Source organism: Chenopodium quinoa, unplaced genomic scaffold (assembly GCF_001683475.1).
Source record: "Chenopodium quinoa cultivar QQ74 unplaced genomic scaffold, ASM168347v1, whole genome shotgun sequence".
In the NCBI taxonomy this organism is placed as follows: Eukaryota; Viridiplantae; Streptophyta; class Magnoliopsida; order Caryophyllales; family Amaranthaceae; genus Chenopodium; species Chenopodium quinoa.
The window spans coordinates 2,222,869-2,238,748 of record NW_018745003.1 but is presented as its reverse complement, the minus strand read 5'-3'; the positions used below and the strand labels follow the sequence as shown (position 1 = coordinate 2,238,748).

The 15,880-nt window shown below is 35.6% G+C and overlaps 2 protein-coding genes across 2 annotated transcripts; one reads left to right on the top strand and one right to left on the bottom strand.

The window, feature by feature from the left end:
* LOC110707855 (far upstream element-binding protein 1-like) lies at positions 1-7,279 on the bottom strand. Its single transcript, XM_021885919.1, has 7 exons — positions 6,920-7,279; positions 6,215-6,591; positions 5,825-6,010; positions 4,550-4,648; positions 4,165-4,236; positions 3,935-4,048; positions 1-1,498 (listed from the first exon to the last, which is right to left on the bottom strand). Exons 1-7 carry the CDS (start codon positions 7,134-7,136, stop codon positions 251-253), a joined length of 2,313 nt encoding a protein of 770 aa, XP_021741611.1. The 5' UTR covers positions 7,137-7,279; the 3' UTR covers positions 1-250.
* Positions 7,280-8,329: 1,050 nt separating this feature from the next.
* Positions 8,330-13,894, top strand: LOC110707854 (sodium/pyruvate cotransporter BASS2, chloroplastic-like). Its single transcript, XM_021885918.1, has 13 exons — positions 8,330-8,687; positions 8,840-8,936; positions 9,711-9,837; positions 9,946-9,987; positions 10,098-10,211; positions 10,311-10,373; positions 10,885-11,012; positions 11,314-11,395; positions 11,914-11,965; positions 12,498-12,595; positions 12,687-12,845; positions 13,333-13,422; positions 13,517-13,894. The coding sequence occupies exons 1-13, from the start codon at positions 8,576-8,578 to the stop codon at positions 13,592-13,594; spliced, it is 1,242 nt and encodes a 413-aa protein (XP_021741610.1). The 5' UTR covers positions 8,330-8,575; the 3' UTR covers positions 13,595-13,894.
* The last annotated feature ends 1,986 nt before the right edge of the window (positions 13,895-15,880 follow it).

Here is a 15,880-nt window from a genome sequence, read left to right as displayed (position 1 = left end):
TTGGGTAAAGAAAATGAAAAACACTTGCACATAGAAGTTAGTTTGATTTTGTCAAATGGGTTTCAGGTTCCAACATCCCTAATATCTAGCTAATGAAAGAACACAAAATTGCCAGTTTCTCATAAACTCTACTTACTAGCGAATACTACGAGTCCTCTCAACGGCAGAAAACTACAACTAACTGTAATTGACAGGATCAGCAAATGCTTCCTTACATCGAATCAGCATCATCACAGTTTTATATATTAAATTATCGAGGTGCAGTGTACACCTGCTGGGATGCATCATACTGTGGATAGCCAGGCTGAGGCTGGGGTGACAGGGTTTTTCCATAAGCAACAGGAGCGGTAGCATAACCACCAGATTGAGGGGCCACTGCTGACTGGTCATAACCAGTTTGAGTTGGAGCTGGTTGAGCATAGCCTTGTGCCACTGCAGGTGTCGCACTGTAGGCTTGTTGTCCCGCCGCTGCAGCATAAGCTGATGGATCTACTTGGCCCTGATACCCATAGGTTGCGGCACTAGCAGCTGCAGCTGCAGCTTGATCATTGTAGCTCGCTTGTGCAGTTGGTGGATATTGACCATAACCGGTGGTTGATCCAGCAGTTTGAGCATAACCAGTGGCTTGTTGCCCATAAGCAGGAACAGGCTGGGCCGCTTGCTGAGGGTAACCTGCTGCAGCAGGTTGGGGTTGACTATAGCCATCGTTTGCTACAGGAGCAGAACCATAAGGTGCTTGTGGATATTGCTGCTGTGGAGGCAAGTTTTGAGCATAAGGCTGAGCTGCAGAAACAGGAGCTTGGTAAGGTGTATCTACTGCAGGCTGACTTGCGGCTGGAGGGGCATAACCCTGAGGGGGGGCACCCTGTGATGGCATGCCGTAGGGTGGTGGCCTATTGTATTGCTGTTGAGGTGCATAGCCTTGTTGTGGTGCATACCCTTGTCCAGCATAAGGTTGCTGCTGCTGCATTGGTGCCTGTGCATCATACTTTGGCTCTCCATACCCATGACCGTAACTTTGAGCAGGTGGTGCAGTTTGGGAGTAAGGAGTAGGGTGAGCATATTCTGCACCTCGAGGCTGGGGGTAATTGTAATTTGCTTGAGAATGAGGAGGTGCCATCGAAGGTGGGCCAGATGCATGATGACCTGGCATGTGTGTCGAGTGTGGAGCAGACGCCGGAGCATTTGCTCCATGTCCTCCTTGTCCGTAATAATCATATCCACCGCTATGAGAAGGTGGTCCTTGAGCTGGTGGTCTTTGCTCCCAAGAACCAAAGCCACTTCTTGGAGGGCCCTGTGGAGGATAATTTCCATAAGGCTGAGGTGGGTATTGCTGATTTTGAGAAGGATAAGGACCTCGCTGGTGATAGTCATATGGCATTGACTGACCGCCATGAGGGCCACGGCCACCCCATTGAGGACCACCGCCAGGTACACGAGGACGATAACCCTGCTGGCTATAGCTATTGCTAGAGAATTGTGATGGCCTCCCAGGCATCTAGGAAAATTGAGAAGAAAGAATTAATAGTTTATATATTCATAAAATCAAGGTCTTAATATATATACAGTGACAAAAATTGCTTAAAACCCATAATAATAGCAAATTGCCAAGTGATATCAGAACTGAAAATAAATAATCACAATAAAATAGGTCACATCCCAGAATCGGAAACTAAAGAGCATGCAGCAACAGCAATGGCAGAATACAAGAAACTTAACAGGAATGAAAATCACCTGGACAGGAAAAGGTTTAACCTACAATAATTATCTATATCTTATAGCATGAAAAGTAAAAACACAAGATACCAAAAAAAGCATGCAATGGCATGCCTTCATAACTGAATTTCTCAAAAGAACCCTCCATATACAAGAATACGCAAATAATCGATACATAAACAACTATCAGTTGTAGCATACTGACAAGCTCTGACATCCGTGAGACTAAACCATGAAAATATCAACGCAACAGGAGTTGAAATAAGTAGACGTGTTCTCCACTGCTTATCACCTTTGAGTAACTTACTATGATGAAGGCATGAACAATACTAGCAGAAAATCAGAGATTCATTCAGAGCAGTGATAGCAGCAAGCTGGGCCCAAACATAGAGGAAATAATTAAAAAGAAAATACATTTCTATACACTAAAATCTGCATGCCTTGCATTCTTCAAGTATTTGTCTGATACATATGATAGATTACATGCATCCACAATCTGAGAAAAGGAAAAGTGAAAAGATAACAGGTGAAACATTCCGATCTTTCATATATAATGGAACTTGTATTTCAAAACTCTCATCCATACAAACAGGAAGATCATCAGTCAGAATTGCTTTCTATTAATACATGTTTTAGTACATGTGGCACCATAGTACACTGAGGTCTACATAACATTCTCTTGGTAAAAATCATTGTTTCCAGTTTCTAAGTCTCAAAGCAATCTTACCAACTAGTAAAATCCAGCAATGGCGAGACTTAACGCCTGATACCTCTCTTCGGTGGATGACACTGAAATTTGGTTGCCTACTGATACACCAAGATACGAATGCTGACCGCATTTGGAAGGCAATAGCCATATCTGCATTTTTAAAGCCAACCAGTTCGCAGTCGGAACTTTTTAACATATGAATGGAATACAAGATTTTTCCAGTTGCATCAAGTGATCTTGGCATGGATTATGTATCATTTTTGCAGAACTCTCATAAATCTCACCCATATAGATCTCTCTCTCTAGTCAGGATAAACTACTGCATAGTGAACACCCCCCCCCCCCCCCCCTCTCTCCCAATGAAGGATCAACAAGTCAGCTATCCAAGTGCCAACTAAGATATGTATGCTACCCATCACAAACAAATGCAACCTCTTCATAGCAAAGTTAACATTCTCCCACATAACAAAAAAAATGAAGCAGCTTCAAAAGCAACAACTTACGAAATCTCATACAAGACTTAGAAGCTTCTAAGAAAGCAACATATTGGATTAAGAGTACTACAGCACTACAACAATCATAATAAATTCATAAGAGAAGGTTTTTACTTGTATGGTAGTTTTCAAACTGAGTATAATACTAGATGTAGCAATAGGCTCTTGCAGAGGCAAATCTTCTAGATTAATTCGAATTAAAACCCCAAGAAAGAATTTTTGGAAACTATACTTGAATGTAGATGAGAGACTACAGATAGATCATTAGGTCAAAAACAATGGATTATCCCTGGATAATGCAAGTATACATACAGAGAACAAATACGATGCCAAAAGGATTGTTTCTACAATTAAGATGTACTTTCAGATATCTTTTATATTTAGATAAGAACAGGTGTATCTCTTGATGAAAACTGGATCGACCAGCAAGATGTATCATCATAGTTGGCAAAAGGAAGAAAGTGAGCATGTTAAGCAGGGTTAAATCAGAGGCAATTGATGTCAAGTTGTCAGCTTATATAGGCTACACAGTATGACATCCTTTAAGTGTAAAAAGCAAAAAGAAATTTAAAGCCCAGCTTCTCTCAAATGAACAAACACGAGCCTAAGGGTGCATCAGTACCGAAGCATATGTTCCAATAACTACTAAAACAGATACATCAACTGAACGTTAGAATTAGACTCCACAATCAATAAAACTTTGTGACATTCACCACATTAAAGGAAGCCGCCACAACAATTCATTGTGTTAATAGAAAACTATTGTTTTGGGCCAACAAGAATAACAGGTTCAAGAGTGACATGCTAACCTAAATCAATATGAAACACTTGTATCAGAAGTGCCAGCACATACATAAATACATAATCTTAGCTCATAAATCATAATAATGTAGAAATGGAGACAGAACAGAAAGCACACTCGAACCTAAGTTATTGAACCAAAAACACCCAAAACAAAGATAGCAGCTCCTAAATAATTATGTAAACAAAATATTTAGATTATGGCCATAAATACCTGATTCATAACTTCCTTTATGAGTTCCCGGGCCATTTCCAATTGTTTCTTGTCACCAGTAACTTTCACCTTTTTCTCTTTAGATTGATCCCCAGGAAGATTTTGTGGTATCAACTACAAGCAACAATTAGAGGTACAGATAAGAAAACTGTTATTTTATTGGAGATGCAAGTTATCAGAATAAAATATGCTTAATCAGTACATTCATCAGTCATGTTTATGTGAGGTACCTGGATGCGTGCACCAGATCTTGTCTGCAGATTCCTAATAGTCTCTCCGCCCCTGCCTATGATTAAACCAACCTGCATGACAAAAATGAGTATTCAATTAGAAAGCAAGAATCTTAGCAGACTTGAGACAGTTTAACACGAGAAAATTTCAAAGATTTTTTAGAGTTCAATTACAATATGCTAGCTTTTTAGTTTAATTTCAGGTAGGCTTATCAAACTAGAGTTATCACATTTTGATATTTACATAGATTTCACAGGCTATCATTTCCCAATCTTAGCTTTCGACTACTCAAAATTGAATATTTTTTACATAGATTATTCATCTTAAAGTAGTTACCAGTGAATAACTACACGGAAAAAATAGAAAGTGTAAAGCTTAAATTACTTTGTCAGCGGGAACAGGTATCTCAATTTCTAATGATCCAGAAGTAATAGCAGCAGTAAAACCTCTAGCCACAAGGGATGGTGAGCCTCCAGCGTCAGCCTGCAAAAAAAATAAAATATAGAGTTTAAATAAAAATAAATAAATAATAAATAATAAAAAAAATAAAAACTACAAATACGAGAGGGAGCGCATAAAGAAGACCCATAGCAATTAGACACACGCACGCACTACAAGTAGTCTTAAACTTTCATTTATTGTCAATTTCCAACAGGTGAGGACCAACCATTCTCTGGCTTTAGAAGGACTGAATTTAAACAGCCTTGTGAAATTGTCTCAGCTACTACTTTATAGGACAGCAGTCAGTGGTCATCACATATCATCTTAAAGCCAATACCAACATCCCTTATCCAGCCTAAAAACGGGGCTTCTTTGAATATCGTAATGGCAGTGTAGGTGCATTATCATGACTAAATGCAACTTTCTACAGTTACAATTTTAAGCTCAAACAAACTGAAACTGCTAGATTACAGAGTCTTTTACCATGATTTTCATTTAAAAAACTAAATTGATCAATACAACCTCTAAAAACAAATATAAGGCCTTGTTATTTTCATCTTCAAATGTCAGGAAAAAATTGCATCAGTTCAGGTAACTACAATTAATTACATGGGCTTCCAAGTTCAATCTATGCTATTCCTAAACCGCAAAACAAGGAAATTCTACGTGATCATGTCATCCCTCTCTAAAGATGACAAGGCTCTGCATCCTTGATGATGTAACTTCAGTAATCACTTCCTATGATAAAAATGAGTCTACAAAAACTTGAACCCACAACTTTTTTATTTGACACGTAAAGAACTTAAACTCTAATCTATACTCCATTTTAATGCTATATGGTATCTATCTAAATCAAACCACCTATAATATATTGTATCTAAATTCTAAAAGATACAAAAAAAAAAAAATTAAAATCACATTCACAACTAATCATCAATTATAATTTTATTTATAATCAAACAATTCACCTTCGTACATATTCAACAATTTTTCTGAGTTTAGAAAAATTAATAATATATTACATACTATCACCAAGGGATGTAGCACTTGATTAGAGGACATGGAGGGAGAAGACCTTGGTTGGCAACTAGGTTTACGTAGTCAGCAAACAACACAACTAGAAAAACATGGCAGCAATAAAAAATAAAAATAAAAAATAAAATAAGAAAATAAAAACTCAAACAAAAGAAATCATAATAATCTTTGCAACGACCATACCTCTGCTATAACATCCTTTATCAGACTCTCGGCCTTGTTTAAACTTTGAAGTGTCCCTTCAAGTTCAACCGGCCTAGTTGCAGATCGCGGATCAGCTTCTGCATCTCTTGTGATTTGAATTTTGGCCCCTGAATTCAGCTGTAGATACTTTATTGTATCTCCAGACTTTCCAATAAGAACTCCAACCTGAAACATTGCAGAATCATAATTGAAATTCATCACCAAATTAACTGCTCTAAATCACTCCTACCAAAGTTGAATACTCTTTTAGGTAAAATTAAGAAATACTGACTAACCTCATTCCAGTAATACTAAAACAAGATCACTCATTCCAGTCAAATAATATGGAGTAAGCAATAAACGCTACAAAGAAAAGCAACTCAAATTCACCTTATTATTCGGAATCTCAATCCTCCGAGTCATGCTTTTATTACCAGAATCAGGATATTGTTGCTCAGTCGCAACATCACCTTGTTCTGCACCTTCAGTGGCATTCGTTTCCCCACCTTCCAGCGGAACATTCTCAGATGAAGGTATCTCAGCATCCTTCTCTTCCGAATCACCATCTTTGGCATCAACTTTCTCCTCACCCTCAGCAACCACAGGTTCCGTTTCAGTAATCTCTTCAGGAACCACCTCTTTAGCGCCTTCCTCGCCACCTTCCTGATCATCAACAGCCGCTTTAGTGCTCTCAACAGCCACCTCGGTTTCAGCATCAACCACAGCATTCCCATTCTCCTCCTCCGGCTTGTGTCCGTTCTCACTTGCTGTATTTCCCGTACAACGTAAAAGACATCAATGTCAAAAACATCAATTCCAAAATAAATGAGCATATTACATACTATAAATTCTAATAACATCATCAAATTAACTCAAACTCAGCACAGAATAACATTGATTAAATTCATTTCCTACAAAAACATCAATAAAAAGCAAAATCCAGCAATTTTTCAAACAATACTCTTTACAATAATCAAACCTAAAAAATCTGCCAATCATCATCATCAATGTCAAAATTACACATCAAATAAAACTCCTCAGCACGAAAAACAAATCAATAAGGAAAAAGGAGGAGAGAGAGAAAAAAAAGCAAACCTAAAGAATCAGGTTGTTCATCCAAACGAAGGCGTTTAGCAGGTTCTTCGCCGCCATTTTCAGCGTCAACAATCTCGTTGTGTTCGCCATCAAGCTCGGCAGTAGAATCAGGCGCCGCTTCGTCAAGAGAAGGTTCCTCCATATCTTCGAGCTTACGTTTGTGGTGGTGATCGATAGGAGCTTCAGAGAGCACAGCAACAGCATCTTCTTCCGCCATTAACGGATCTTGAAGAAAAAAAAATGGAGGAAGATTTTAGGGAGGATAGAGAATTAGGGTTTACAGAGGTTGGAGGAAGAAGATAGAGAGAGGAGAGGATTGCGTCAGTAGGTGGAGTGGAGTTATTTATGGTTTTATATTTATGAAAAAACCTGGAAGAAAAAAAAAAAAAAAAAAAAGATTTGAGATATTTTCAGTGAAATGAAAGAGAAAGAAATGGGCTATTGTTTTGGGTATCATATGGGCTCATTATGGTGTACTCAGTCAATTGTGTGGTGTAGTGTTTTTGAGGTGTCTAAATTTTTTTGAGACAACACATTGTGAGCATGTTTTGACTCGACATGTTAATCAACTGATTAGATCTTGAGTGAGGCTATGTTTGATTCGTAGAGGAGGCATGATTGGAAGAATTGTGTGGAGTAGGTAAATTAAGTCGGTTGAAGCTTAAGAAAGGAATATCTAAATTTGAGTGGCTCCGAGAAAACATGTGATCGGATAGAGTAATTAAGATTGAATCAGATGCAATAGAAGAATTTGAAACATGTAGAATAAATACAAACATACATTTATAGAATTAGACCAAATAAGAATTGACTATCAAATAAATCAGATAAGCTATTTATAGAATACACTTTAATGTCAGGTATCATTCGGTGTGAGCCTAAATGCACAAAATATGAGGCTTGCTAAAAAATTGTCAAACATTAGGTGAAGACTTTGAAGATCAAAAAGTTTACTATATATTGATTTCACAGAATAAATAATTATTTTTTTAAAAAAAAAACAAAAAAGCCAGATCACCTTTTCATCTCAAGTAAAATCACGTACAACACATATAAAATTTTGATGGTATGGATTGATGAACACACATTTACGAGCATCACACAATATGTCTCTTTATAGTTTTTGTGAATCACAATACTCTTGTATAATCAACTAGCATTTACGAGCATAGATTAAGATAGTCAATTCATCCTTTTTTCTTTATAATGCTACACGGTAACATTAAGTTTGTGTCAATAATCAAAAGTTCATGTATTCGCAAAAAATTGTCATTTTATAAATCGCCTCTTGTTTTTGTTAGGCCTTTGTTAGATCAAATATAGTGATTTTAGCATACCAAGAAGAAGTTTCACTTTCTCAAGTTCCATTAATTTCATGCAAATTGTGTTACCATTCAAATCTAAAACGACCCCATAACCTCATAAGCCTTTCTGTCTCTGATCTTGATAGTCAAGTTGTAATTTTCGGCTGACTTTAAGCCTCCTTATCTAAAAAATCTCCCATTTTTAACATTTTGCAACTCTCTTTACCCCACCAATTATTTCCCAACTGGGCAAAAATAGCATGATACCCTAAACCTCCCCTCTAAAACCCCATAATCTTGCTTGTATTTATTTGGATTTTTTCTTATCTCTGAGAAAATTTGAATCATTTCAATGGCGTCTATGTCAAGATGTGTGTTAAAAGACTGTAATTTTCAGCTTAATGATGCTTTTTATTACAGACCCAATTCTAGTTTTTCTTCAAGAATTGTCCAATCTCATTTGGGTATGTTTGATTTGTATTTTTCTTATCAGATTTCTGGAAAATGTCTTGCTTCATTTTATTAGTATTGGGCTGTTCTTATTTGCTTTGGAATTTTGCAAGTTATGATTATATTATGTTGTAATATAGTGTAATTTGAGTTGTTTTGATAACAGATTTCAGACATGAATTATCTTCACTTGAAACTCAAATGACTTGTCTTGCTACTACCCAGAAGAAGTCACTGAGTCCTATTGTTGTTCAACCTTCAAGGTATGCTTCTATCAGTTCTATGTTGTGAAAATTATGTAAGCTTTGATGATAAAGAAATAAAATAGAAGGGGACTATGATTTGAGGATTGTAAATTTTGACTATTTGTTGTGCAACTAACCTTATATGTTAATCAGTCATTGTAAGATATTGTCCTGTTTTCGGAGGTCGTTGTTCGGAACCTTAGTTTTTTGAGCTTGCAATGTCCTTTGTTTTTGGAATGTGGATCTTATAGGATGACATGATGTTGTTTGAGGGAGGAAAGGAGTTTGTATATGAGATTGATTATGGATTGCATATTACTAACCTATTGAAAAATGGTTTTGGCGTAAGTTTTAATGAGGTTAAATGATTGAAGGTGTTGATTGTTATTGTTGGGGACATTGATTTGCTTCATGTTCCAAAAAAATAGAAATTTACTGATAGATGTATTAAGTGTATTCAAAAAAGGCAATTATCAACTTTTATTTTTTTCAAATTTTTTTTTTTGCTGCATTTTAATTTATCTTGAAGATGTGAATTGGATCTATCAGGCAAATAAACTCCCTGTGTAAAAGTTTTTTTTTTGGATGGTAATTGTCTCACAAGAATATTTAAAACAAGAACTTTTAGAAACGGCAGGGAAGTATCTCCATAGTGTTTACGTCAAGGCTCTAGTTCAGTATCATACACTTGCTGAAGGTTAAAATTTGTGGAATGGCAGGCTATGGACTGGCCTTGAATTTGAGTGTTCTTTCCTTGCACATGCTAATGTAATGACAGTTGGTTGGCTGCAGATTTAGGAGCTTATTTCTCTGCAAGGCAGCAACAGACTATTCTGGAGATGTTCCCAGCAATGTCTCAAAGGAAATGAGTCAGTATGAGAAGATTATCGAGGCCTTGACAACTTTGTTTCCTGTTTGGGTATGTCTTATTGAGTGTATAGTAACTATGTGTCTAATTAATTTGTTGCAAAAAAAATGATGCTAAATTGATCAAATTTTAACTGTGGTTGTGCAATCTATTACGCAGGTCATACTGGGAACAATTATTGGCATTTATAAACCTTCTGCGGTAAACTTGTTAAATTCACTGTCTTGTGCTACTTTATGGAAAGGCATAAATGTAATTATTATAGTGAAGTATATTTTTGTATAGTGACCTTTATGGAGTTTCTCCTGCAGGTAACTTGGTTAGAAACAGATCTTTTTACTCTTGGTTTGGGTTTCCTCATGCTTTCAATGGGATTGACTTTAACATTTGATGATTTTAAACGGTGTTTGCGGAATCCATGGACTGTAAGAATAATTTTCAGTCCATTCAAGCTTCTATAATTACTTTTAGGATGTAAAAGGCGGTAACCTTTCCAAGTGAATTGTTTTATGTTTCCTCCTCAGGTTGGAGTTGGTTTCTTAGCACAATATATGGTCAAGCCTTTGCTAGGGTTCTTAATTGCATTGGTATGTCTTGATCCACATTCCAAATACCTGATGTCCTTCTTAGGCTTTATAAACTCACTTTCTAAGGATGGTGTATTATGATAAATGAATCTGCTTTTAGATGAAATGAAATCGAAATATGATAGCGATTTTACTAGGTGTATACATGTTACTAACTGTTGAATGAGTTCTGTACGAATTTGCAAATAGCTTCTTGCAATGAGTTCTGTCTTTTGGCAGGTGTTCCCTACTGCAGTTCATTGTTTATGTCAAGTTATTGTGGTATCTATCAATTATGTCGTTTTTAAAATACCTACTCAATGTTTGTGAAACCTCTTTATATGAAGTGATTTTGGTTGATGAAAATTATTGGAACCTCAGGGTTTTATATACTTCGTATATTATTTATACTGTTCTCTTTCCTTCCTAATAGTGAGTCTGTTTTGTAAGATTTATAGAGTTTATTTGTTTAAGATATTGGTTTAATAAACACAATGTAAGCTACTTTCACTGATTGTCATTGATCTTGCAGACTCTGAAATTGTCCGCACCTCTTGCTACTGGTTTGATTCTTGTTTCATGCTGCCCTGGAGGCCAGGCATCAAATGTTGCAACCTATATATCAAAAGGAAATGTTGCACTCTCAGTTCTTATGACAACGTAAGTTCAGTTTGTTAATGTGACTTGTTTTGCTATAGCTGAGGGGAATCTTTTGAGCTTGAGAAAGATCTGTGGGATAAACCTGTATTATGAATAAGCTTTAGGACATAAGTTGAGTCTGCATTTGGTTAAGTGTTACTTATAATACCTGTAAATTATGTTGACACCCAGTGACTTTGTTGGTTTATGATATCATACTTATACACCATGAACTTGTAGTGAGATTCTTATTTTTTAAAGAAAAATATCCTTTTATTTTCTTATTCTTTATTTAATTATTTTAATATTGTGATAATTATAGGTGTTCAACCATTGGAGCTATCATTATGACTCCACTTCTCACTAAGCTTCTAGCTGGCCAACTGGTCCCTGTTGATGCAGCTGTGAGTCCACTCATTCTTAAATCATAAAATGGTTGTTTGTCAATCACAGCTATTCGATTTAAAAAGATTTTGGTATTGTTATGGGTGTGAGAATCTGTACTAAATGGAAGGGGCTAAGTTAACCTATTGGCAAATCGAAAGAGTAAGGAAACAGAGACAAAAATGATATATAAAGAGAAAAGAAAACAGGGGATAGACAGACAAGACAAAAAGAAAGGATTTACAAATTACTGCCTCCAATTTTATAGTTCTACCATTTCTCTTTATTTACATTGATTATGTAGTTATCACTGAGAGAAAATTAATGGATTGTTAATGTAGCTGTATCACTGAAAGATAGAGTTTATTGATTTGTTGAGGGTAGATTTTGAGAGGCCAGAGAGGAGAGTTAGCGATTCTCAAGCTGGTAACTCCCATATATGAGGAGCCTGAGGTTTATGAATGTTGTATGTATGTGTGCATGCTAATTGTCGGTATTTGTCCACTGAGAAAATTTATCGATTGTTTCTTCTTTCTAGGGTCTGGCTCTGAGCACTTTCCAGGTTGTCTTGGTACCAACAATTATTGGAGGTAACTTGAAGATGGTGTCTAGCCTTTATCCTTTATGATGGATTTTATTTGCAATTCATAGTATAGCCCATGGGTTACAGTTTTATTGCCTAGTATGGCCAATTGGGTATCTATGATGGCATTAGAAGGGATTAAGTGGTTCAGAAACAGCCTCTTTACTAGTTTCGACAGGTCAAGGCCAAGCTTGCATGCATTTTTGGCCACCCTAGATCCCACCGGCAGTAGTCATACTGCAGTGTGTTGTACTTTTTATAAACTGAGTCCCACTAGCGTACTCATCTCAGGCATGACCTTCCCAGCCCTGCAGAAAGCGCAGCTATATGGTTGAGGGCCATCCCTTAAACTAACTCCCACGTGATAATTCCTTGGGAATGACGATTGGTGTAACAACTATCATATTAGGTGGATTGATCATTGATTTATCAAGGGACCAAGAAAGCAAGATGGCTGCTGCTGCTGTTGTGACTTGTTTTGGTCCCTTTATGTATAAAAAAATACACAATTCAGTTGATTGTTTTGCACTATAATGCAGTACTGGCGAACGAATTTTTCCCCAAGTTTACTGCAAAGATTATCACAATAACACCTCTGATTGGAGTGATCCTCACTACCTTGCTTTGTGCCAGTCCTGTAAGTTTTTCCATCATGCAATTTTTGTTTCTTTAACAGTACCTTGACGGCATCATATGAGCTAACTCTCGTTTCTTTCTCTATATGTTAGATTGGACAAGTTGCAGGTGTCCTGAAAGCACAAGGACCACAGCTGATTTTGCCAGTTGCACTCTTGCATGCTGCTGCATTTGCAATTGGTTACTTTATCTCCAAATTATCATTCGGTGAATCCACTTCTCGTACTATATCTATAGAATGTGGAATGCAGGCAAGTTGCTTCTCCCTTTTTCCTTGAAACTCATCGTGGACAAGTGCTACTCTTTTGCCATCATGTCGTATGCTTAATATTTCAATTTGATGCAACATACTTTATTCCTGATCTGCTGATTGACATACAGTACATAACATGAAAATCGAATTTTGCTCCTAACTTGCTCAATACCTGAACATACTGTATATGCAACATATTTCAATTTGCTCGAAGTTAAATTTTGACTGCGGGTAAAGGGAAGGCTTCATTCTACTCACCTGAACTCCTCCTTTATGAACTTACCCGAAATTAATTAGCCCAATACCTTGGCTATTGTTGACCCTTGTCTGAACTCGTCTGTACCCAGTATAATAAAACTCAGTATAATAAAACTAGGGCTCTTATGTATGGAAGAGATACCTGGGTACTTGTGATAACTCAAATCTATTCGTAAGGTGAAAAGAACTATAATAATTAAGTTGATCTTTCTACATGCATGATGCAGAGTTCTGCACTCGGGTTTCTGCTGGCTCAAAAACATTTCACAAACCCACTTGTTGCTGTCCCTTCTGCTGTGAGCGTGGTTTTCATGGCGGTACGAGTTTCTGTGCCAAGTCTCTATATCTTAAATCATTGTCTATGTGCATATATCAAACTGAGCCAGTGTTCCCCTCTTTTGGCCTTTACAGGTCGGTGGTAGTGCTCTCGCTGTTTACTGGAGAAACATGCCCATTCCGGTTGATGACAAGGATGATTTCAAGGAATAGAGAAATCTATCTCAATATAAATCATAGGAGTCTTTTTCTTTGCCGAAAATGGCCAAATCTAGGAGCCATTGTTTTCCACATTCCATTATTTATTCCGTCGGGAATAATGAATTTTGTTTAGGTAAAAATTATTCAATTAATTTTAGGTACTCGAAATGGTGATGTTGTTCCTTTGCTTCTTCCTCCCATTCCCCTCACTGCGTTTTTAGATTTAAAAAGTAGGGGGTGAAGAACAAGTTCATAAAATTTGTGCATTCCTTTTTTTTTTTTCTTTAAACACCATCCATTACATTCCCTTTACTGTTGTGTATTCTTTTTTTTTTTTAATTATTACTTTTTCCGTTTTTTATACTTACAACACTTTCCTAAAATATAAATGTCACAATTCTTGAAACACGGTATAATAAAAGTTTTTTTTTTTTTTTTTTTTTTTTGTTAAAAGTTGTACTATTACCCTTTATTTTAATCCCATGGCCTACTAAATTATACACTTAACCATCTCTTACCCTCATTTTAAGTGTATTAAATCATATGAGCCCCACTTTTCTCAAATATATACTGTGAAAAGTGTGTTGTAAATATTAAAAAAAACGTAGGAAGTACTATTTTTTATTTTATTTTTACCGCTTACAAACTACTCCCATTTCATGTTTGGAGTGAAATGAAAGTGTAAATACATCCAATTAAAATTAAGAAACCAACCTATGAGAGTGTAAATACAAACCAGTTAACCACTCATGTCTAGTCATGTCAAATGTATCCTAAAATCTTTCCTTTTATATTCCCTTTCAAAATAAAATACTGTTATTTCTTTCAAAATAAAATAAAATATTATTACAACAGTTATAAAAGCCTTAAATTAATGCATGTATGTAGTATTATTAACGTTGTTTAGTTTATTTATTTCTAACGAACGATTTCCCTAGAAATTGTTTAAATCAAAATTAATTCCTAATTTGGGTCGTTTAAAAAACTTATTCCCTGAATAGTGTCCATGTAGGATTGGAGATAGCTTTGTTTTATTATTTTTTTTTTTTTGTTTTGTTTTGTTTGTTTATGTGGATATTAGCCCTTTTTTTTTTACATTTAATGATTTACATGATACTAGATGACTAGTAATCTAGTATACTGCTGTAGTAGTAAAATACGATTATAATGGTGATAAAACTTAAAATTGGGCCCTATACAAAAAAAAAAAATCTCTATCTTCCTATTTTCTCTCTCCTCTACTTTCATTCTGTAAACATCAAGTTTTCTTTGATCTTCTCTGTTAGGTTCTTCCTCTCTCTAAACCCAACTTTTAATTGTAATTTTGTTTTTATTTTCTGGGTAATTTCACACCATTATGAATTTAAGGGAATACCTCAGCATTCAACCTCAAGAACTCCAATTTCATGTACTTTTTTGTTCTTCCTGTTTTTCTTTGTAATTTTTTGCTGTAGGGCTGTTAAAAAAACTTGCAGTGTAAATGGTGAGATTATATCAGATTATCGGTGGGATGGCTAACAAACTTGCAAAAAGAAACGCCAATACCAAATTAGCAATATTGGTTCAAAATACATGTGAAACCGCTATATTAATTGCGGTTCTACTCATAACCAAAAAAAAAAAAAAAAAAGCTAATATCCAATCCTACGTGGACACCATTCAAGGAATAAATTTTTAAAACAATGCAAAGTAGGAATTAATTTTGATTTCAGCAATATTTAAGGAAATCGTTCTTTCTCAACTTAGTTTATTTGGATTGAGGGAAAGGAAATAAAGGGATGGAGTATTGGGATGTCTTTCATTTGGATGAAGTAAGGGAAATAGAGGGTTTGTAAAAAATTAATCTCTATAACAATTGAGAGATTCAGAATGAAAACTCGTCATTCTCCCCTTCTCTTCCTAATTATTTTTCACCTTCTCCTTTATTTTATCAAAACACACCGTATATTTCTTCTACAATTATGTTAAATTTTCACTCATTCTTTTTCTTTCTAAACTATTTGTTTTCTAATAAAAACATATAGTAGTATAAAACAAAGGCTTATTATAAAAATAGGAGATTTTGGATATCATGATGCCAAGTGTCTACCCATTATTATTACGGGTATTTTCATCTTTAAATATACTAAGATTTAAAAACATGAAATTTTAGATATTATGGGATCCAAATTATTTTGGAATTAAGGCTTTGTTGTTGTTTGGTGCCATATGTCTACCCAGCCCTAGTAATTTTTGTTTTTTTTTTTAAAAAAAAAACTTAGATATCTCGATACCATGTGTTCCCCACTCATAACATTT